The 22785-nt window shown below is 44.6% G+C and overlaps 1 protein-coding gene across 1 annotated transcript; it reads left to right on the top strand.

The window, feature by feature from the left end:
* Window positions 1-1396: 1396 nt before the first annotated feature.
* LOC118101581 (protein FAM180A) lies at window positions 1397-8991 on the top strand. Its single transcript, XM_035147490.2, has 3 exons — window positions 1397-1923; window positions 7483-7580; window positions 8373-8991. The coding sequence occupies exons 1-3, from the start codon at window positions 1848-1850 to the stop codon at window positions 8700-8702; spliced, it is 504 nt and encodes a 167-aa protein (XP_035003381.1). The 5' UTR covers window positions 1397-1847; the 3' UTR covers window positions 8703-8991.
* The last annotated feature ends 13794 nt before the right edge of the window (window positions 8992-22785 follow it).

The raw sequence follows: 22785 nt of genomic DNA, 5'->3' as shown, positions 1-22785 counted from the left end.
CTTTTCCATTTTTAAACAAATGTACGACGTCAGCGTTTATTCCAACATCGATAGGAAACGGTGGATTCGTATCAGCCTTACAATGTAAAGAGTAACATTAAATTAAGTAAGTTAAATTTGTAAATAATTAGCTGTTCCTCTCTAATCTACTGAAAGAACAGGAATATTAACTGTGATTTATTTTAGCAGGTGCAACTCCAGGGGCCGAGCCAAGAAAGCGAACCTACACACTCTTTTTAATGCTCTGGCAGCGGAACAGGGACTGTGTGTGTGTTTATTGCACATTTTCTGTGGCAACAAAGAGCTGAAGAGGAGGCGGCGGCGGCGGAGGAGAGTCTATAAAGACGAGGGAGAGAGTCTTGACGGCCTTGGATCGAGATGCTCTTGAGTGGGATCCTGACTCGTCGACATGAAGCTGTTCGCCTGCGTCTGGGTTTTTCGCCATCGCCAGGCACGTGCACGCCACCTGCAATCAAACAAGCCTCTGAAGTCAGGGCTTTGTTTATGCTTCGTTAATTAACCTGGAATTTAAGAGCACAACTGCAAGGACAATGTCAAAATGAAGAAAGAACGAGGTCGGCTGAGGACAGAGGAAGATGTGATTGCCATCTTTAATGATTTAAGTGGAGGAAAAGCACAACTTATTTTTCTGGGTTTGGCCACAGCTTCAGGTATTTCACTAAATTCAGATTTGCCAACGTTTTCTGAAAAGGACAAAATAAAGGCAGATGGTGAATTTATTAGCCAAACAAATATCTGGGGCTGGAGCCGGGATTGACCAAACACTGAGGTCATGACCCGGTGACCTGCAGCCGAAACGTCTAAACTCCTGACAGAGAGTTGACCTTGGACGATTCTGCAAAGCCACAAAAACGATAATATGCACATTTCTCCAGAGTAAATGTTTGTTAAATAAAACAGAGCTCAAATTATTATAAAAGGTTTATTGGCGATTGTGTTTTTAAAAAGAAAACATTAACTGTGGGTCCAAGATGAATGGAATCCCTTCTTTTCTTTATACTTTATGTATTAGTTTCTTCTAGGCTGCGAAGGAACAAAATCCTCAACACTTAATTCTGTTAATGGCCAAAAGTTAAATGTTTTCCGTCTATCCTCTGAAATGTAGAATAAGTATTCAATAGTAGAAAATCAACTCTGAGAATGTGACCCAAAATTACATTTTCCGTATAAACGGGTGGATCCAGTATTGACACCTTGTTTCCAAGGACTCCGCCCCCTAGTGTCCAAAGCACTGAAATGCGTTTTTTCGTCGCCCAGTTTTGTGGAAACTGATAAAATCCATTTTCATCAGCAACATTCAGGACAATCCGTATCAATTCTGCCTCTAACCGGAGTGGTAGATAATCTTTAAAGCCATGCGGAGGCGTAATCAAGCGAGAGGAGACCATCCAGCGCTGGTTTGGTTCTGGCGCTTCAGAAACCTCGTTATCCAGTCGGTCGTATCGGGAGTCACTCAGTAAACTGAACAGACCAGTAGCTGTGAGGAAAGTGCAGCCAAGAGGGCAGACACTTCCCAAATCCTGATGATTTCCAGATGAGAGCCCAGACTGCTTGGCCTGAGAGGAGAACACACACACACATAGAGAGAGAGAGAGAGAATAATAATAAAAATAGGGAGGGCAAGAGGGGATGGAGGGAGGAGGGAACAGTAAAAATGAACATAGTGAATGAAGGATGATGTGAGATGTCGAAACGCAGCAGTCGGGCTGTTTTCGTCCACCTCGGCGATGCTCACTTACGCCTGTGACTGTTTCCCTTGAGGGAGTCGGAGGCCGACGGGAGGGGAGCGTGTGCCGAGCCGTGACCCCGGCGTGAGGATCGTCAACATGACGCAGTGGTGGGCGCCGCTCGCCGTCGTTTACCTGTCCGTCTACCTGGCAGCCACTCAGCACCACAGGAGAGGTAGGCGCCCTCGTCTGCTCCACGAGGACATCAAGTCTCTGTTTACCTTCACAGGCCGCGTGTCAACATCCTCAAATATCACAATGTGTTTAAATCCTCATTTAAAAAGACTATTAGACTTGTTAGAAAGTGGAAAATAAAGCAAGTGTGATGGTTTATTTTTGTCGCACATCTTTGCTTCTGTGAAAGAACGTGTTTATCGCAGAGATTTTAGAGGCGTCGCCACATGACGGACGTCAACAGATCATTTTCCAGTGAAGAGTGACTGGCCTGATGTTACTGGATCCACTCACTGAGGAAATTCCTTTCTCAGCACTCACATAGCTTCAATTCTTTGGAAAAGACACAGGATGCTTCAGGAGCAGGGCCACTGACAGAGTTAGAGACTGTTATTGTGTGTACTTTTATGTCATTATTCAATTAAAAAATACGTGTTTGTCCCATAGTTTGACAACAAACCTGTTTTCTAAGAGTCAGGATCTTTGTTGTTGTATTTACTTCACTTTGGAGCAGTGTAAATACAACACTTGTGTATTTTTACCTTAAATCCAGACTCAAAGCAACACTAGCATCTTAATGGAGTCTTGTTTTCTGGACACCTGATGAATTTAAGTCCAGTGTTCATGTCCCTAATGTCTCTGCTTTGGTCTCCACCAGCTCCTGAGGGAAATACCTCCTCAGCTGCTAAATGCACCACTAGGATTAGTTGTTTGTTTGGGGAGATGGACTTTTAACATTTCTATATTAAAACCCTGTCAAAAACTTTTCATAAAGCTCCTTGCTCCTTCACACTGGTGGTAAAGTTCACTTTAAGCTCGATGATCCCGTGTCTCCAGTATTTCAGAATCCACAGAGTCAGACCTCAGCCCTGAGAATGTTAAATATGTTTTCTCTCAGTTTAGCCTCTCGCAGATTGGGCTCACGGCGGGAGGATCGATGGTGACGTCTGTGTTTACATTGTAAATAGTGGATTTTGTGTCTGACTCTCTATAATAACATTGTTTGTTTGGATTGTAACGATCATTTGAAATACTTAGCAGAAGATGGGAGCCACTGCGGCTTTTTAAACGTCCATTTTGTTGTTGTTTGTTTGTCCCCCCCCCCCTCTCCTTCACACACTCCCTCTCTCTCTCTCTCTGTATCTCTCTCATGAAGACATCCCTCCAGCCAGGAGTTACCCCTCCTAATTAATGAATCTTTGTTGTTCCCTCATCTCCTCGCAAGCCGTTAGCGGGAGATTACATGTTCCCTGCCTGTGCATAATGACACCGGGGGAAGCCTGCGCTGATTGTTGGGAGGATTGGCGGAGGGAGGGGAGGCAAGATGGACGAGTGGGCGCCAAGCGAGCAGCTGGGGAAAGCTGACGTGTTGTGAAGAAGGACATCTACGTTAAATATTCAACTGATGTAAAAATAGACAAAAAATATCAATTAGCGTAATGTTTGTGAGTAATTGGACACTTGGCTGCTAAAAGTGTCTCGAGCAGATGTGTTGTTTCAACTAGAGAGCTCACATGTGCCGTACCACCACCGTAAATCGTGGGGGGGGGGCAGTGCAGCCAATGGTTGAAGAGAGATGTTAACGTGGAAGTAACGGTGGAACTTTTTGAGGAGAGACTTTGCGAGTTGGAAAGTTGGACCATCGTTTTGACGACCTCCTCCGTCGCCATGTTTGTCGTCAGAACTCTTCGCTGCCCTCTTGTGTTGTTATTTTGCTTCACAAGTACGTGGGCGCTGACAGTTACATCTGTTTTAAATGGACTTATCTCTGTAAAAGCAGCTTAAATGAGCCTTTAGTCGTTTTTTCTTACATAATCCTGCTGACAAACGAACAAAGTGAGTGAAAACATCATCTGCTTGGCGAAGAATTTTAAAAAAGCAGGTGTTTACGGGAAAATGTGGAACGAGCCGGTCGACTGAGGAGAACAAAGCTTGTGGATGAATGGACGTCGGGAAGAAGAAAAACCCTTTTATGACTCCACAGCAAGTCGAGGTTGCATTCCAGGACGCGCATGTTCCCTGGTCAACGACCAAGAGAAGGATTCACGACCAGAAAAACAGAACGGCCAGGCTGCACATCACATAAACATGCAAGAAGAAAACATGAACATGAAGGAAGCAAGTCAGGTGGAAAAGGACCAAAACGTGGCGGTGGTTCTGTAACGGTGGAGCCGCCAGTGGAAGAGACTCACTGGCATTTATCGATGAGCTTCCTGTTTGTTCAGAGGCTCTTTGGACAACTTTTCATCCCCCGTCCCACAATATTAAGCCAAATTAGTTGGATTGCCCCCTGGTGGCTGGCTGGAGTATAACTCATTTACTCCGCTGCCTCCATGTTAGCAGATGGGACATGCATGGACCAAACTAAAAAGTTTTAGTACATGTCAAATACATTTTTCGTTCTCTTTTATAGGGTTTGGTTTTAATTTGTGAAATGTGAAACGTCACGATTGACAGTTTAATTTAGCTTCACTTCTGTGGAAACATGTCGTCCATCTTCACATTCGCTTTACGACAAGTTTGCTTGAGCTCAGAGAACAAGAGAGAGACATTAATCTGTGTCTCTGACTTCTGAAGGTGAAACTCGCACAAAACCACCACCTATGGTTTGTGCACTATTATGCACTCGAAATGCAAAGTGCTACGTTTTACAGATACAGTAAAAGATTACAGCCGTGCAACTCTGCACCCGTCAGCGATGACACGAGATGACAATGATTCACCGGTTCAAGTCTCTACTTACTGCTCATCATGGAGGGAGCCAGTGAGGGTTTGTGGGGATTTCAGACCCACCCACTAATTTTCATGTCCTTCCAGAGGCTGATGATTTTCTTCCTCGCTGTCCTCAGCTTCTCATCACCTGACCTCCACGCCTACCTGTGCACCTGCTCCCGATGCCTCCATCAGCTCCTCGCTATTTATAGCTTCCCCTTTTCCTTCGCTCTCCTGCCAGATCGTCTGCGGTGCAGCTCAGCTTCAGCGTTTCCCGTCTCTTTGCTTTCCGCTCAACCATTTTGCCCCTAAGCCATTTAAGTCTTCTGCTACCTGCTTTTACAAATGTGCAAGACTCAACTGATTCGTTTCCAAACCGGTGTTTTCTGAGTCTCCACCGATCCTCCGCCAACCACATGAGCGTTCACCTGCAATAACCCTGTATTCCAAACTGCTGCAGCTGCTGTTAGAAACATAAAAACAGACACTTTGATCCACATTAAAGGCCAAAAAAACGAGAGTCGTAGAAAAGTTTTATGTTAATCACAGATTATTAATTTTAATTGTAAATCACCACTGGGTTCACGGCCTCCGAGCTGTCGTCTCCCCGCTGCGCCTCCATTCTTCACCTCCTCGTTCTAACGAGCGCACGCTCCCCCGGGTGGGGTTCTGTTTACATTGATAATGTAGCGTCTCCTCTGCTCAGTAACTAATGTGAGTGCTCGGTCGTTCCATTCGGGAGTCGTTCACTCAACGAGGGGGCGTAAATTCTCACCAACAAGTTGTGGTGCACTGTACTGTGCTCTCCTGATGTTTAGGAGGAGTTAGAACCAATTTATCTCGAAACAAATGTGAAATGTTCCATATGATTTAAAGGGGGTGGGTTTTTGGGGGGTGGACTTTGGACTCCTGCCCTCCTGTCCTGTTTCTCAGAAGTCCTGGCTGCGGCCCTGCTTGGGTGGGGACGGTTGAAGAGGTGAAAGTTTCACGAGGACGACACATATGCACCCAATTGTTCCGGCTGTAATATTCAAGCACCAGAACTCCGAGCCACAGATTGTCTTTACGTCCTGAACGGTGTCTGGGCCGTGAGAGCGAAGCCAGAGCAGGAGACTGGCAGTCGCCCAAGCGGGAGGCAGGTACACGGGGAGATCAGCCAGTTGCATGTGGCGTTGGCTCGCCTCACAAACGCCATAAAGCTAAATGTATCTGGCCTGCGAGGCCGTGGGCAGCCGGGCTGATCATTACTGCAGAACTGGCAAGGCAGCTCGCAGAGGATGCCGCTGTAGGGCCGGTGGAATTCAGATCAGGCCCGGTGTTTATACTCTATACCTCATTAAGATCTGTGTATGTGTGTGTGTGTGTGTGTGTGTCTGTGTGTGTCTGTGTGTGTGTGAGCCGAGTGCTGGATGGCAACAGGAAAAAGTGAAGCGGCTGAAAAAGGGGGAGCCAGATCTCTGGAGAAGCTCAAGAGGAAGTTTTAACTTCCATTATTAGAATCCTCTCTCTGCTCTAATCAAATTTACTTTTCCCTTCTCTCTCTTTAAGTCAACAAATTGGTCTCGGAGTCTCCGACAATAGAGGATTCACAATATCCACATGTTTAAAGAGTCTGGGAAGAAAACTGAGACACATTTAGAAACTGTATTAAATTAGAAATGTGAACGTGACCTCTCTTCCCTCCTTCCTTTGACCCCCAAAGATTTTCCATTGCAAGTGGGAATATCTGCTCCCTGTAACTGGTGTTATTAGATCCAGGCTCGTTTCATAAACATCTCCTTGAACCCAGTCTGTCTGATTTCATTAAGAATTCTGAGAATTTTAGCTTTTTATCATGCTTTTGCATTTCAAGCCACAGAACTAAAAGATAAGTTAAAGCTTTTAGGTTTTTCCTCCAAAACGTCCTTCTTCGTTAAGTATTCATTTGGAGCATTTTCAGTAGGTGAATGGTATAAAAAGTCCTTTAAGTGCTGCAGAGTCCTGCAAATTAAGTGTTGGAACATTATGCAGTTAAAAATATAAATGTGTTTATTGCAAAGTAAATCCAAAACATTCTTTATTTGGGGTATTTATCGAGTTATTTTGTGTGAAACTATAACTATCTTTGCAGCATTTTTACACTCTTTATACTAAATTTTAGTTTAGTTTTTTTGTTTATAAGAGTTTTTTGGGGGCTTGAAGCTTTTATTTGACAGGACGGAGTTCAGATTGTGTTGAAGCTGATAGTTCAGTCCTCAGGTCTGTGAGTTGGGTTCACTGGCAGATGTTTTCAGTGAGAAATCACGAGTTGGTGGAGCCCACAGCTAAAAGCCGAGCGGGTATCGAACTGACATTCATCAGGTGGAGAGAAACACGACTCTGAACGAGGGGGCGGTGTAAACAGGTGAAGATTTGTTAACATGTTCACTGCAGAAAGGAACAATTCATCCAATGCATGTGTCATATTTTTTACTTTAAACTTAATTTGCAAATTAATAGGAACACCAGCCATCAGACGATTGTACAGATTCACAGAGTCCAGCTCTATGTGGAAACCTCAGATCTTGGGGCCTCTGGGCTGTAACATATATCTGGACTTACTCTTTAAAATGTGAACATGTCCAATACACCTGCCTGACCTGTGAGCGCAGGTACCTCTCCTCTGGATCCACCGCTAATAAATATGGGAGCATCTGCCGCTGGGCTCGGGTCAAAGACCAGTTACCCTCTGCTCAGCTGGAGCCGGGTCGTCTCCCGCCTGCATAATATTTGAGCAGTAATGAATCTGTGTTGACTCAACCTCTGGCCCACCCACACGCATGCCACAGTGGCTCTAATCTGATTTCCCTCCCTCTCCCCTGTGTTCCAGCTCTGTTTCCGGCCGCGCACAGAATAAGGCGCGAGGCGTACTCGCTGATCAACCCCACGTTCCAGCGCTCGGTGGAGGACGTCAACCTGCTTTTTGAGGTCGGTTTAGATCCTGTGGCTTCAGGGAAATGAAATGACTCACTTCGCAGGAAGCTCGTTTGAATATGTAGTGAAGTTTCCAAGTCACACATGTGTGGTCCACACTCTTCAGAAGAGGAAGATTTTCTATTTTTTCCGTTTTGCATTTGCATAAAGTCGGAATGTCTAGAAGACGGATCAGGAGTTTTTAATTTAGCATATTGAGAATTAAGTCAAAATTTTAAATAGGTTGAAATGTCAAAACAAGTCAAAATGTCAAAAATATAGTTGAAGGAAGTTGAAATGTCATGAATATTTTTTGTTTTGTTTGGCATATATCGGTTTTAAATGTAGAAAAAAAGTCCAAATGTAAACAAAAGTTGAAACGTCAGAATAAAGTCAACATTTTAGAGATATTGTAAATTCATGACATTTGCACATATGACTGACTTTAAAAAAAACTCAATTCTAGAAACTAATGAAACTTATCTTCCTCTCATTTAGTTTGACTTCAACGTTTTTCATTCTCAAAAAGCACAAGAAAGAAACAAACCTTCCCAGTCTCATGTTTTGCTCGACCATCTTTCTCTCAACATCCAGCTGCTGACAGCTGCTGTTGGACAAAGAGAAGGAAAACACTGCGTACTTGTGCTAATCATTAGCAGAAACGTGAAATATGTGTTTACTCCGTCTTCCTGACAGTGAAGCATGTATTAATATCCTGGTGTCAAGTAGATGACGCAGTTCTTTGGTATCAGTGTCTGTAGAAAGTCGTTCTGTGTTTGTGAATGTAAATGTGTGGTATCTCCCCAGATCCTGCTCGCTGGAATGCAGATAGAAGGTGAAGACAACGCCATGCTGATCCCAGATGAGGAGCTGGCCTCCCTGAGGAGCGTGGAGAAGCTGGACGTCATCTGCGAGGACGTCCTGCCCAAGAGGCTCTCCGACATCCGGCGTCTGACAGCAGAGCTCGCCGGGCGCCGGCAGCGTCTGAGCTGGCAGGAGTTCGAGAGGACGGTGCTGACCCTGGTGTACGCCGCCCAGACGCTGGCTGGATCCAGCAGCCCGCAGCAGAGGGAGGCCTGGACGGAGGCGGTGCTCCAGCTGTTCAGAGCCGTTCAGAGAGACCTCACCCCCTCCTGAGGAACAGCCTGAAGGTGTACAAGTCATTATCAGTCTGATGTGTGTAATTATCTGAAGCTTATTTTAGTCTGCGTACTAACTGTAAACATTATGTACTGTTACACAGCTATTCTTGATTCTACTAACTTAAAACCACAAGTTTTGCAAAAAGCCAGAAAGAGATTTTCATGCTTCAGAAAATAATTAGCTTTGCTGTTTCCAATAACAGGAAACGATGCCGTGTATGAACTTTAACACTGGAATGCAACTGTACATTAAACTGCACAACTTCCAGAGCTTTCAACCTTTTTATCTGATTTCTGGCATTTTCTGCAATCGACTCCACTTTTGTGTTTTCATTTCCTTTGTGTGGTGTGTTTTGAGATAATTGTGTCCAACAAACACGTATCACAACAACAAGTATTTAAAAATGTCTACAGGTTTAAAATAATTTGATTAAATGGACACATTAGTTGTTTTAACTGTTTAAATCTGGTTGTGAATGTGTTGGATCAAACCTGTTTGTTGGAAAAAAAGATAAAACCGACAAAGTATCTGTGCTCCACTGAGCCACATGCTGTTTTGGTGCCACGGCCACGAGGAGGTTATGTGTTCATCGCTCTCAGGTGGTTGGTTGGTTGGTTTGTCAGCAGGATTCTTCCAGGAAACCTGGTAGAAGGATCATGGGACACGGGACAAAAAATAACTCGTTAAATCCTGACGTGGATCTGGACAAATCGGATCCATGATTTTCCTTTTCATTGATTTCCGCAGGGATCCTGATGAAAATCCGATCTGATATCTGAGCGTGTGCCACTTGGTGCAGCCTGATTTGAATTTAAGGGGCCGTTGGTTGGAGGTATGTGCTCCACTGAGTGTCACTCCTCGTCCTCCTGTGCTGCCTGGGAACACATATCATCACATAAATCCATCCAGTCGATGCTTTTCTCAGTGAAAATATCATTTGATTTACCAGTAAAACAAGTGTGTGTGTGTCTACATCCAAACGTGTGATCGCTCGTTTCCCAGTAAATCCCAGTAAACTGGAGGAAGTTCGCTTCACAGCTGCCACTCCCTTGTTGGGAAGTAGCGACTTGCTGTCACAGGCGTCTGTTCAGTTGGAGGAGATAGAACGTGAACGTCTGGTTTGTGATGGTTCCACACTTTCTTCTCTTCTTTGGAGAGGATGTTCACTCCCTGTGTTCGTCATCCACAGCCACCAACTGCAACACATGATGTCTGAAACGTCCATGAAGACCACGGGGGCCTCTTCATCTCGCAGGGTTTTCTCTCCCTCTTCCCTCCTCATGTCAGTTTTTCATCCAATGCCCGAGCTGCTGGCGCTGACTCAGGAGGCCTGATTGATGAGGAGGTGAAAAACTGTGGTGCACGGATTTCCTTTCCAAGACGGAGGATAAGCCTTCAGTCCGTGCGCCGCTCTAACGATGATGATGATGAGGTCTGGGATGTTTCTGGCCGCTACTTGACAGAGCGTTAAAAAGAAGTAGGGGATATTGAAAGAAAGGGGAAAGTGGAGAGCTCAGGATTTTTATTTCTGGTGTCCACTCTGACAGTAGCGAGTTTCATTAAAGCATTTCAAAACCTGTGGTTTTCTCACATTGTTGTGTGGGTGTTTGCTTCTAGTAAAAAAAGAAAAAAAGCACAATAGTCCTCAAAAGAAATTGCATTTCCACGTTAATTTGTTTAAGCTGCCTCATGAATTCGAGATGCTTTGCTGCGGATGAGTGTCTTTGCAATTGTGCGATATGTGAAAAACCACTCATTTAATTCTCCTCTGTGCCCGGACAGAATATGTTAAATATTAGTGACTCACAGTCTCTTTTTTGCACAAGTTAATCCTGTTAAAACTTTCCAAACGACTCCCTTATTGCTCCCCCTCCTCCGCTCTGATCGCGGTGCAGATTTAATAAGAGGAATGAGGCTTTACTCTGCGTTACTGACTTATCGCTGTCCTTTATGATGAATGACTTTCTAATATTTGTATCCATTAAGTGTGTTATCATATATGCACTGGGCAGCAGGAAGCATGCTGAGAGAGCGGCACCAAGTGGCCGCGGAGGGAAGTGCCGCCCCGTTGGGCTCTCATGTCCTTAATTTAACTTTGTCGCCTAATATCCAATATGTTTCTGTAAGATTAGTGAAAACGTTCTCTCTCCAGATTAGGACATAATATCATGGATGGATGGATGTAATATCTCGTGCTGAGATAAAACACGGCCCTGATCCAGAAGATGGAGACGATAGAGAAGTGCTCACTCGTGAATCTTTGTGGAGTTTCAGTCAGGAAAACTTTCTCTACATCCCATTCACTCACAGTTATCTGCCACTCTCCCTGCCTCATCCAATCAGCTGACTGTCGGTGTGTTTACGTCAATCAAATGAGCTCAATCAGCCAATCGGGTCGTCTTAAAATCTTGGCCTTTTTTCCCAGGCCCCTGGTCAGAGAACATGAAGATGGAACACAACCTTCTCCTCTCTCTCTCGCTGTCAGCTGTCCCCCACTCACCTCCTGTCTCCCCCTCCAGTCAAGGCAGTTCATCTCCTCCCTTCAACCACCACCAGTGTCTCGACCCCAAGGGGGGGGGGGGTTCCTAATCAACCCCGATGACTTCATAAAGGGTCTAAGCACCAAATAAACTCTCTTTTATATCGTGAAGGCCCCGGAGCCTCGGTCCTGTGTCCTGCACGGAAACGGACGCCGGTGGGTTTGATCTCTTCACGCTGCTCCTTGTTTAACGTGCACACAATGATCACAGCAAACGTGCACTCTCTCACTGCCACATCTCCCTTTGAACTGTTTCTATCTGATCTTACAAACCTCAATTTGTGAAGCCGAGGTCCGTGAATGTCTCCCTCCTCCGTCGTAACAGCGCCACTTCACTTTCATCTCTCCTTGTGCACGGCAATAAAACATTTTACATTTTTATTTTCCTGATTTAAATGAAGATAAAGTGAAGAACCCGATCAGGAAAAACATGTGTACATCAAATTAAGTAAGTACTTTCTTTTTTTACTTTTCATTGATTCATTTGAATGCTGCAAGCCGGTGATTTGTAGTAGTAGTCGTTTTGTACTCATCAGCCACAAAGAAGATACAACTGCAACAAACACATTTATCAGAAATAAAACCAGAACTTGTTTCATTACTTTGCAAATAAAAGTCTCATCACACGAGCTTGTAAATGCTCCTATTTCCTCTTTTAACACTGATATGAGATAATGAGCCATAAAACATCCAATAGACTTCATCTTCATTCTTACTCCTTCATAATAAAACCTGCCTCAACAATATATTTATAATTTAGCCTCTTTATTTAACTTCTGTCACGTCTATGTGGATATGTTTGATTGTGAGCTCAACATCCCCACTAGGTGGCGGCATATCCAAACCGGATTGGATCCTCACTCATGATGCAGGTCATGATTTTGACTTTGCTTCGAGTTCTGTGCAGATATAATGGTTTCATTTACGTAATATGCACAATTGTACATAATATCCTCCTCACACTCTCTTCTACCTTCATGTTGTGCATGTGTGGAAGCTTTAAAACTTCTTTCAAAGCTTTTGGGCTCATTACAATATTTTATTTTTTGCACATGAAGAGCAGCGATGTGGATTTTCCCTCTTTGATTGCTGCAGGGGAGCTTTTCTTGACGGTGGCTTAATTGGAGCTGAATCTGTTCGACGCTGGAATTTGTCTCCCGGTGGAAATACTGTGTGATCACCTCCAGCTGAACACGCAGTTGTTTTAACTCAAGCTTATCAGCTGCATATGTGTTCTCTCTCACTGCAGCTGTCAGACATATTTTCCTGCCTCGAATCCGTCTCTGCCGGCCGAACGGGACCGATGAGCCGTGGCAGCATCTCGCAAACACACACGTCTTTTCTGCACCAAATCAAAAGACTCAGTACCTTTTAACCACGTGTTCCATAAATGGCCGCAGGACAACCTGCCATAATAAAACCTAAACGAAAGACCCAATGGATTTTCTTTTTGGTCCTCTCTCTCTCTCTGCCCTGTCACATGACTCTAAGAACAACTTGGAGTCGGCTTCCTCGGATATTATGAGAAAATAATTCAGGATCTTGATCTCGGACATCAAACACTGCAGCCACACCATTAAAAACATTCCGCTGGCAAAAAGAAAATCCTGCAAAAAGCCCCAACGGGGAAGAGTCCGAGCTTTGAAGATTCCTCGGACACAATGTGTTCATGTGGAAAATGTCGTTTTCATGAGCAAACAGGGGCGAAGACTGTGACTTCAGATGTGAGATCTTTAGAAGATGGTGCATGAGCTGCAGCCGGTGTTGTGAGGGTGATTTCACATCTTTCTCGCAATGGTATAAGCAACACAATGTAAGTTTTACTGAGCAACAGCGCCCTCTGCAACCAGACAGGGTGGTTAATACTGTTGGGCTGAGTCAGAGGCTGTATATATAGATGGACGACGTGTCAGAAATGAAGCTAAGATGACAGAAACCCTGTTTGAGTTTAACTTTATTTCACGTGTACTTTGACTTTTTACTTTGGTCCACGTCCCACCTGCTAACACGGAGGAGGCAGTGCTGCAGCCAGTCACCAGGTGGCGATCACAGCGCTTTGGCTTCACTTTTGGGGAGTTGTTATGTCGTCCATCTTTATATGAAGTCAATGCTTTTACAGTCTTCTAAAGCCATAACTGAACAATGGATATTACCCATGATCCCCGGCCTCCTCAACCAGAAGAGCTGCCCGCTGTAACAAATAAACCAAACTCTGTTCAGAATTCATCATATTTTTTCCTGCTGAATATTTGGAGATAAACTCTGGTTTTTCAATAACTTCAATTGAAGCTGCGACTCTCAGTCAGTTTCTCACAGGAGATCGAACCCACTCACCAAAGTTACAGAACAGACGTTCAGGGGAGTGAAGAGCGGGAATAAAAGAGGAAACATTCTCCAAATTCACAGTCACTGAACCATCAAACTCATTTCAATGAAGCTGGTGATTTAACGGTTAAAGAACTTGCACAGTGCTGCTTTAACTGTCACCACCTTGCATGGTCTGGGATATAGATTTATATATAACCATCATATAAACATTATAGCAGCTCAACAGTTGAAACCACGACTCTACATCACGGCCGTGTTGTTCTAATGTGGCTAATGCGGCCGGTTTAACAGTCGCTGAGTGAAGCAGAGAGATGGTGACGGAGGAGAGAAGCTGCAGAGAGGACGGACGGACGGATGATAGACGGGTGGATGAAGGTGGGATGCATTTTGTGAGGGAGTGGAATATCTCACTGTGTCCGAGAGCCAATTACACTTTGTGAACGAGGGCGGGCGGGCGACTGAAAACAACCTCTTGCTCACGCAAATTAAATCCCAACAGCTGGGAGACTCAGTCGGAGGGAAATCACAAAGTATATGAGTGAGACAGAGGAGATTATTATTAATGTTCTGATTATTTATCTCACACAAGTGAAGCCAACCGTTCCCACAACAATCCCAGCTCTCAGATACTTTCCCACCGAAACAGATTTGCAGTTTTTTTTTGATAAGGCGTTTGGGAGAAAGTCGGACACTCCGGCTCTCGCACCCTCCTGGAAGCTTATCGCACATTGTTATGAGGAGGTGCATGATTCACATGGGAGTTGTGGTATGTCCAGTTTCAACACTCGTCTCCCCGGGACTCTAATTTGATTTGGCTTGGTTCAGGGCAGCCGCAGGTGGAAAGCCCCCCCCCCCGACGGAGCCTGAAAGCCTGAGAATGGCGGCGTACGGGTGATTGATGACGCTGCTGCGTGAGGAGCTCGTCCTCTGTGAGATTAAATCATTGTATTATCTGACCTACTCTATAAAGATCTTTTACATTTGCAGGCTGAAACTGCATTTGAATACATATTCTGTCCACATGAGGATTTTTTAAAGTTTAAAGTGAAATATAGTGAAAACCCCACTTCTGCTGTTTCCTAGCTTTTTATTGTTTTTCTTTATTTTAGTTTTATGCCCCATAACTTGGGAGAATTTGAAGATATAGGCAAATCCTTTTTACATTCTTTTTATCCTGTTTAAAGTATATATACACAGATTTCCCCGCTGTGGGAGTAATTAAGAAATACTTTATCTTATCTTTCCTAACATTAAAAAATGGGAATCAATCGATCAAACTGTATTTATATAGCACCTTTCAAACAAATCCAATGCAATTCAAAGAGCTGTACGTGTGAGGAACGAAACAGAGGATGTTAAAAACGATCTGCCCCTTTGTCCAGATCCAATGCCAACATTTAATGGGTTCTTATTTGGCCTACGTCCCATCTTTCTATACAGTCTTTTTGGAAATCCTTTCAGTATTTTCCTGCAGACCATTTTAACAGGGGTGAGAACATAACCTCCCTGGTGGAGGTAATTCAATTAGCCTTCAGCTGTATGAGTCCCGTCTCTGCGTCTTGCAGTGAACACCATTGTACCCACTTGGCGGAGGACCAGAACAGCAGCTCACATTTTAACTTGTCACCGTCGTTCGAAACGTCGGCCGTGACTAATGGGAATTTTCCATCTCATGTTCTCCACATGTCTCCTCGCTGAAGACGTATAGGATGAACAGAGGCCGCTTAAAAAAGAGGAAATCGACAACAGAAGATCATGTTGTGATTGTGAAGTGCTTCTGATGTGTGTGTTGTCTGGAGCTGCTCTCCTCATACAGGCAAACGTCTCCTGCTCATATCAGAGGCCTGCTAATGAAATGTTATGGCAGGAGGAGGAAGAGAGCGAGACCCCCAAATCACTGCAGTTCAAAGTTTCTCTGACCCCAACCCCCCCCCCCCTGAAAAGGAAAGACTGATGATGCTTGACACTGCATCGATAACCACAAAGTCATTTTATTCCTCATTCATTGAAACACAATCCTCGCCTGTTGGCTCCTTTCAGCTTTTAATATAAACCTTCGTATCAAGTTTCATGGCGCTGATATTCAGAAACGGGGCTGCAGAAAACCCGCGGCCAAGAATTCCTCCTAATATAGCTCTGCAAATTTGCAAACTTATCCCCGCAGTGATTTCAGAAGTAAGTGTGGGCCAAAGATAGACCCTGGCGGGACTCCGTGGAACCGGATCCTGCCTGTTTGAGCGATGAGTAAACAGCCGAGGCTCGAGAGGTGGACTCGTGGGTGTAATCCTCCGTGTAAACACGCTGAAACATTTGATTTCCTCTTTAGAAAAATGAACGTTTGTTGATGTCCAGCCTCGCTTCCGTTGAACTCTCGAGATCAAGGGCCAGTGATCCACCAGCAGCAGGTGGCGGCGGCTCAAAACACACTTGACTGTAAATTAACGCGGGTTCAACGCAGCTCGGATTCGCTGGCACGTTTCCCTGTTCAGAGGAAAACTAATGACTGAGCCTGTCAGCTTTGTTTTCACTGCAGCCATCTTGGTTTGCTTTAAATGGACCCTGCGCTTTAGCATAAACACACTCAGGAAACAAAGCGTCACAACGAGGGAATAGGAGTGTTTGTTACTCGGAGAGAAAATGCTGTGTGTGTCTGTGTGTGTGTGTGGACTCGAGCTCCGGCCAGATCACCAGAGGCCGCCTGCTTGCCCCATGATGTGTTTGGTGTTAAAGTGACTGTGAAGAAGTGTACAGGGCCCCCGGGAGTCGTATACCACCCGTTGCTTACACTCTCATTTCTCCGCACCCTCCGAGTCGTGTATCGTCCGTATTCACACTCTGGAGGTAAAATAAACAGCCGGCAAGTGTCCTCGTCTTCACCCTGGACGTTTCGCCGCTCCCTGCATTGTCCCGACGCGCCTTTGTTTTCCTCCGCAAGAAACATGTTGATGATGAAGAGCTGAGCGAAAACAAAGAAAACAGAGATTTATTGTTCCCCCCGGTCGCAGTTTACAACAGAACAGTCCGATTTTTGGAAGAAACAGATGTGTGTCTTCACAAAGTGGCTGCGCAGATGCTTTTAGTTTGATGGCACAACTACGCTCGACACACACACACACACACACACACACTCGCTGTGAAATGTGGGACTGAGGCTACATCCATACCACTACATTATCATTTTAGAACACAACAGCTCTGCTATGGATTTGCCAGGCGTCCACTCCAATCCTGAGTTTTAAAGCCACTTAAATGGAGTTTGGAAACGCTGCCCCGTTTTATTTTGAAACCTTCAGGACTGCATTTTAGGACAGGATTCAACAATGAGAAATAATTACACGTGTTGCTGAGCTTGTTGTCCTTGCTAACAGCTGTTAAGTTAAATTCTGCTTTTTACGATGATACAACTGCAATTTTTTCGAGCAATCTGCAATAACTTTTAGATAAACAGCCAAAACGCTCAAGTGGACCGAAATCGTTTTAGTGGGAAAATGGCCTTTTCCCACTAAAACGTATTTGCATGGAAGTAGCCTGAATGTTCACTGCTTCTTTTCTCCACCTCATTCAACTCCTTGTTTTTCTCCAGATCGACTGAACTTTTAACTTTAGTGTCACGGCGAGGGAACAAGTGGCATCTTTCTTCTTCCACAGTAAATCTATAATTTATATTTAATAAAATAAGAGCATATAGGATGAAATTCCTCCGGTGTTGTTGTCTGCTCTCAGGGAAAACCCGACTATACCCAGGAAATCCTCGTCTGCTGCAGCTTCAGAGACACGGGCACATGCTTCTCATCTGTGTTTCTGCTCCCGGTGAACTTTGCATTTAATCAAACAAAAACAACAAAACCAGCTAAAAAAAACTGAATGAATGAGAATAATCAACATAAATTTGATGGTTTATTAGCGTTGACCTCAAAACGGATCATATGCTTCATTTGCATTATTTCTCAATGAGCACTAATGCTGTGCATGGGGGCTCGGTGTGGCCGATGTTTTGAAATGTATGCAAGAATGTGCAGTCAATACAGAGCTGCCAATAAACTGGAGCTAGTATAGATATAGCTCGAACTGTAGGACGATTAATTGTCGCAGGTCTTTACCGTAAGGTCGGTAAATAAAAAATACCATAATCCATTTAAGTGAGTCGATAAAATCTGACGGTGCAGATTTGCACGTTATTTATTTGCTGATTCAGTAACACTGATTATCCTTGAGGCTCATTTATGCTCATTGTTTCAAACCATTCATTTGGTCCATATTTGTGCACGTCCTCTGAAAGTGCACGGATACGGAAGAAAAAGCTGTACCACCACAACTCATGGGGGGGGGGACGACAGTGTAGCCAATAGTTTGAGCGAGACGACCATCGCACACGAGGAAGACATTTCAACTATGGCGGAACTTTTGAAAAGAGACTTTGAAAAAGAGTTGGTAAGTTGGACCATAGTTTGTTGTCGTCGGAAACTCTCGACTCTAGCGCTGCCCTCTAGTGGATGTACTGCTTAACAACAACAAAGACTTTGAGACAATAACTTTACACTCACCCACACGATCAATGTGTCCATCAGATGCTTGTGGACGTCCCGAGGTCCAGATTGAAGCATAAAGCAGATCAGCTCTTAACCCTCCACATCAGGACTATGTCCTATTTTTGTCTTCTTGGCTGTTAGCTTTATCGTTTTATCTCTATTTTAGCTGAGCAGCACTTCGGTCAACGTGGCCTTTGAATGATTTGGTTTTTGAGTGTTTGGCAGATGCGAAAAGCTTCGAGGCTGCTCCAGATTATTTTGTTTTTCTCCACAGAGATTCGCTCGTGATCTGTTCTTACATAAGAGCGAGTGAGTGAAATTATGTCCAGGTCCCTTTAGTATTTCTTTAAATAATATTCAACGGCTCAGTCCGCATGTCAAAGTGTCCTCGGGCAAGATACTGATCCCCAAATTACCGGTGATGGTCGTATCATCAGCGTGTGTGTGAGTGAGTGAGTGGACGTCATGTCGTATGAAACACTTTGAGCCGTGGATTGGACGAGAATAGTGGGATATAAGTGCAGTGCATTAACCATTCTGTGGCATCGTGTTTCAGCTGGTAATAAACAACAGGTTTTCCCTTTGGAACAGGCTGCAGAGGCTGTCGGCTCCGTGAAGAGTCGAGCCGTCGAGCAGCTACCTCACGTCGGCTCCTTTCAAACGCAATTATTTCCCCCACACTTTGGTAGTTTTTGTTGCTTTTTTCAACTGAATATCTTTTTCTTTCTTTTCCTCTTCTGTTCTTCTCTCCACTTTCAGCTCACATGGTCGAAACGCACCATTGACTCCTCTTTGTGATGCTGACCGTGCATTTGTCTACAATCATTCCCTGAAGAAATTAAGCTTCCAGGCACTGAATAAAAGATTTTATTAATCAAATTCCTCCACTGTTCAATTTAAACCTATATCCACACTGACTCTGCACAATTTGAAATTTCAGAAGTATATCAGAGCTGCAGGACGTGGCGTTAGGAGATAAACTCCTTTTTCTTTAAAACCTGCTTTCTCGTGATCTTACCATATATTTAAATATTTAAATAAGTAATTGTTCAAATGTTTTTACTCTTTACTCATCTGTAACACTGTTTATTTCTATATCTGTGTTCCCATTGTGTTTTAAACTGCTTTCTATTGTTTGCCTTAAATTTTCAAAACTTGCACCTTGTAACTATGTTTTGAACGGTGCTATATAAAATAAAGTTTATTATCAATTTTAATATAAAGCAGAGTGACCGGTTCTCCTGCTCTAAGGATCGACCCACTTGCAGCAGACAGACGTCCGCACCCTACACCCCCACTCCTCCTGGGGAAACGAGTCCACTGGTTAAATGCAAGCCCGATCAATCGGAGCCTGGATTGGCTTTACCTGCGAGTATCCCTGATCTTTCACTCACCTAATTAGCACTATTCATCTACTTGGGCTGGGGACGGTCCCCTGGCACTCAGAGGATGGAACTAATTAAACATCTCGTCTCTAAACAGCCCTTTCGCTGCTGCTGCTGCTGCTGCTGCTGCCCTCCTCCTCTCTTTCTGGGACGCTCCCCGGAGGTTGGGGCGGTGCAGTTCTTTTGCTCTGCAGACGTCCACTGGCTTTGATTATTGATCTGGACCTGAAGTCATCCCCCCGCTTGAATGTTTAGATGTTCTGCAGGGGGTCACCCCGCGGAGGTAATCAAGAAAATGGGGAGTGACAGGTCAGAGACCCTCGTTGTAATTGAATTGTCGTGAGGCAGCGGGAAAAAGCAACAAACAACTCAGAGTGATACAGACGAGGGAGGGTCTGGTCAGAGTTCAGTGTTTTTACTGCATTTTAATAATTTGTCTTCGATTGAAACGATTGCTGCTGAAATGAAACAATAACTGACACTGATGGGAAAACCACCACATGTGTTTATATATTGAAATGGAGGGAAGCAGTGTTTCAGTTTTAAAAGCTCCGCCTCCCATCGAGCAAGGCAGTAAGGATAATTAAAAGTTGCAGTTAATCAGGTGACGTCTTTTTTTTACAACCAATCCTGAGCTTATTGATTGAACTGTCTGAGCAGCAATCAGGGTGTCACTCAGGGTTCGATTGGCTTGGTCTTTAGATGCATGTCAGCGGCCTGCACGGCTTCACTTCAAACCGCTCAATCTGAAGTTGATGTAGCTTTTTCTGAAATCACTGCAGCTCTAATGAATAAGGAGAAATCACACAGAAAGTGAGCCAATAAAATAAAATCATTTGAAACAAGCTGCACAGATCTGCGTGACTTTGTGAGTCTGTATTTCGAGCTTTGTGTAACTTTTGTGAGACTCGGGGGCGGAGAAACTCACAGGAGGAAAATTTTAAGTTCAACAAGACTTTAGTCGAAAAAACAGGTGGTCACACACAGGAAGTCCGTCCGGAGCAGGCACAACTCCAGGAACCTAAAGTCACAAACCGTGGAAAACAACGTTAACATGAGGTGAAACACAGAATACCGGCAGAGGACAAAAGAAGCAGGAGGAACGAGGTGGGTAGGTAAATTGATAAAGTGAAGGTGTGGACCATTAAGAGGAGGGAGACAGGAAATGAAACGACAACGGAATATACAGATACAGCTATACAGATAGCTCAGATACATCATGTGCAATATCATCATCTATTATAGGTTTTGTGGCAAAATTGCAAATTTTTATCCAAGGAGCAGAAATCAAACTGGTAAAGAAATATCAAAAATATCAAGCGAAGTCGAAACTACGTGAGCAGAGTAATCCACTTGTGATGTAACTCTTAGCAAACGCCACGTTTCCACACTTCCAGCTCATGCAGTGTTGGCCGAGTGTATATTTAAGCCCACCATTAAAAAACGTCATCCATCAAGATGAGTAACTTTTGGGGAAAAAATGTGAATCTTTACACACGAATAAAAAGCAAAGTTGAACTCTACTGTGCTGATGACAGAGCGTTTTCAGATGTTGATTTATCTTGAGATCAGTCACGCTCATCAGCTGACCCCTGACCCCCAGGACCCAGCATATAAAACAGCAGGAAGTTTACACAAGGCCCCAATTTGTAAGTGAAGGGTGACACAGGACAAGTGGAGCCTCCCTGTTTCTGCCATGCAGCCACTCTCATCTGATAAATGAGCCTTTGTTTCGCATTCATTTATTCGTTAAGTGGACGTAATAAATAGACGTCGACGAGTCTCACTCGTAACGAATCTGAATCCATAAAAAGTTAACGCAATTAACTCTTTTCAAATTGGAAAAGTAGTTTTCAGGCACATTTTAGGAACTTTATATTCTTGGTTTCCAGGAATAGAATTTTGAAGTGGAAATTGGAGAACAAGCTGCGATTCTTTGGGAATCTGAGTATCGCTTGTTTAAAGTGGAGTCTCCCAGTCGGGGGAGCAGCTGCGTGAAATCAGCTTTTATCCAGTAACGATGCAGATAACACATTGTTCAAATTCAACATCTGCTGCATTATGAAGAAGTCGTCCATCCATCACCGGAGCTGCAACACAAAGTGATCAGATTTGTGACTGTTGAACATGTTGAGTCATTTCTCAAGGTTTTCACAAAAGGTTTTAGTGAAAAGGCTGCAGAGTGCAGCGGTGCCTGTTTTTTAAAGGGTGTATTCACTAAGTGGCGAGCCTGTGTAGTGTTCCATAAATAATAAAAAGGAGCTGCTGTGCACCAGGTTTTTACAAGGCCAGGGCGCTGCTGGAGCCGTGACCTACAAGCTGCGACATAATTTCAACCCCTGCTTGTAGTATATACGCTCCCTTCCACAGGTGACTGGCTTTGGTGGGCGTCTGGGGGGCTGGGATTGAGGTGAAAGGCGGGTGAAGGTGAATGGAAGAAAGCGAGCAGCTCCTCTGGGATGGAATAATTTGAACAGGGGTATCTGGGATCTGGAGGTTCATGGTGAGCAGTTGCCTGGTTTGCAGTGAAGTGAGGGGGTCTCAAAGGGGGGTTTGCAGTCACCTTCCTGTTGTAGCGCAGGGAACTGACATCATGCATCTGCGTCTCGTGCCATGGCGAGGGTAAGGGATACAACTTGACCCTTGACCTTTGGTGAAATTCAGCCATTCGTCATGCATCGCCGGATCAGGGGCTCGGGCTCCTGGCACATCTGCTCATAATGCAGGTAGTGTGTGAGTGGGTGTGCGTGGGGGGTGGGGGGGTCGCAGCCTCAATGAATCCGAAACAATCTGCTGATGTATATAAATTGATGGCAGTTGAGCCGCTGCCTGTAGAGAGACTGCGGCTCTCAGCGTAATGAGGTTATATATCCTCTGGTTTCTAGCGACTCCAAGAGAGGCGGCGCCCCCCCTTTGAACCTCGACAAGCGCAGGAGAATCCCGACCAGACGCACTGAGGTGGTTTTGAAAACGTACAAAACATCGGGAGGGGTTGTTTCAGCCCGTCGAGGCTCACGCGGTCCAATCCATCCTCATACTTCAAACAATGCCATGATTGCTGCAAAGTGTCCCATTTAGCTGTCCGCCGGTGTTTAAAATGATCGTGAGTAGGAGCCTTTAGGGAACTTCAGGTGTTTACATTGTCCGAGATGGATGACGCTGGCTCTCTTCGGCTTAAACACTCTGTGGGCATTAGGTTTTTTTAGTTTGGACCCCTGTAATGCCAGACCCTCCTTGTACTGTACGCTCGCACAGCACAAGATGTTCCTTGGGCTCCGTTTAGCGAATCAAGCGAA

The sequence above is a fragment of the Hippoglossus stenolepis genome, chromosome 22 (assembly GCF_022539355.2).
Source record: "Hippoglossus stenolepis isolate QCI-W04-F060 chromosome 22, HSTE1.2, whole genome shotgun sequence".
Classification (NCBI taxonomy): domain Eukaryota; kingdom Metazoa; phylum Chordata; class Actinopteri; order Pleuronectiformes; family Pleuronectidae; genus Hippoglossus; species Hippoglossus stenolepis.
This window is presented reverse-complemented; position numbering and strand designations above follow the sequence as displayed.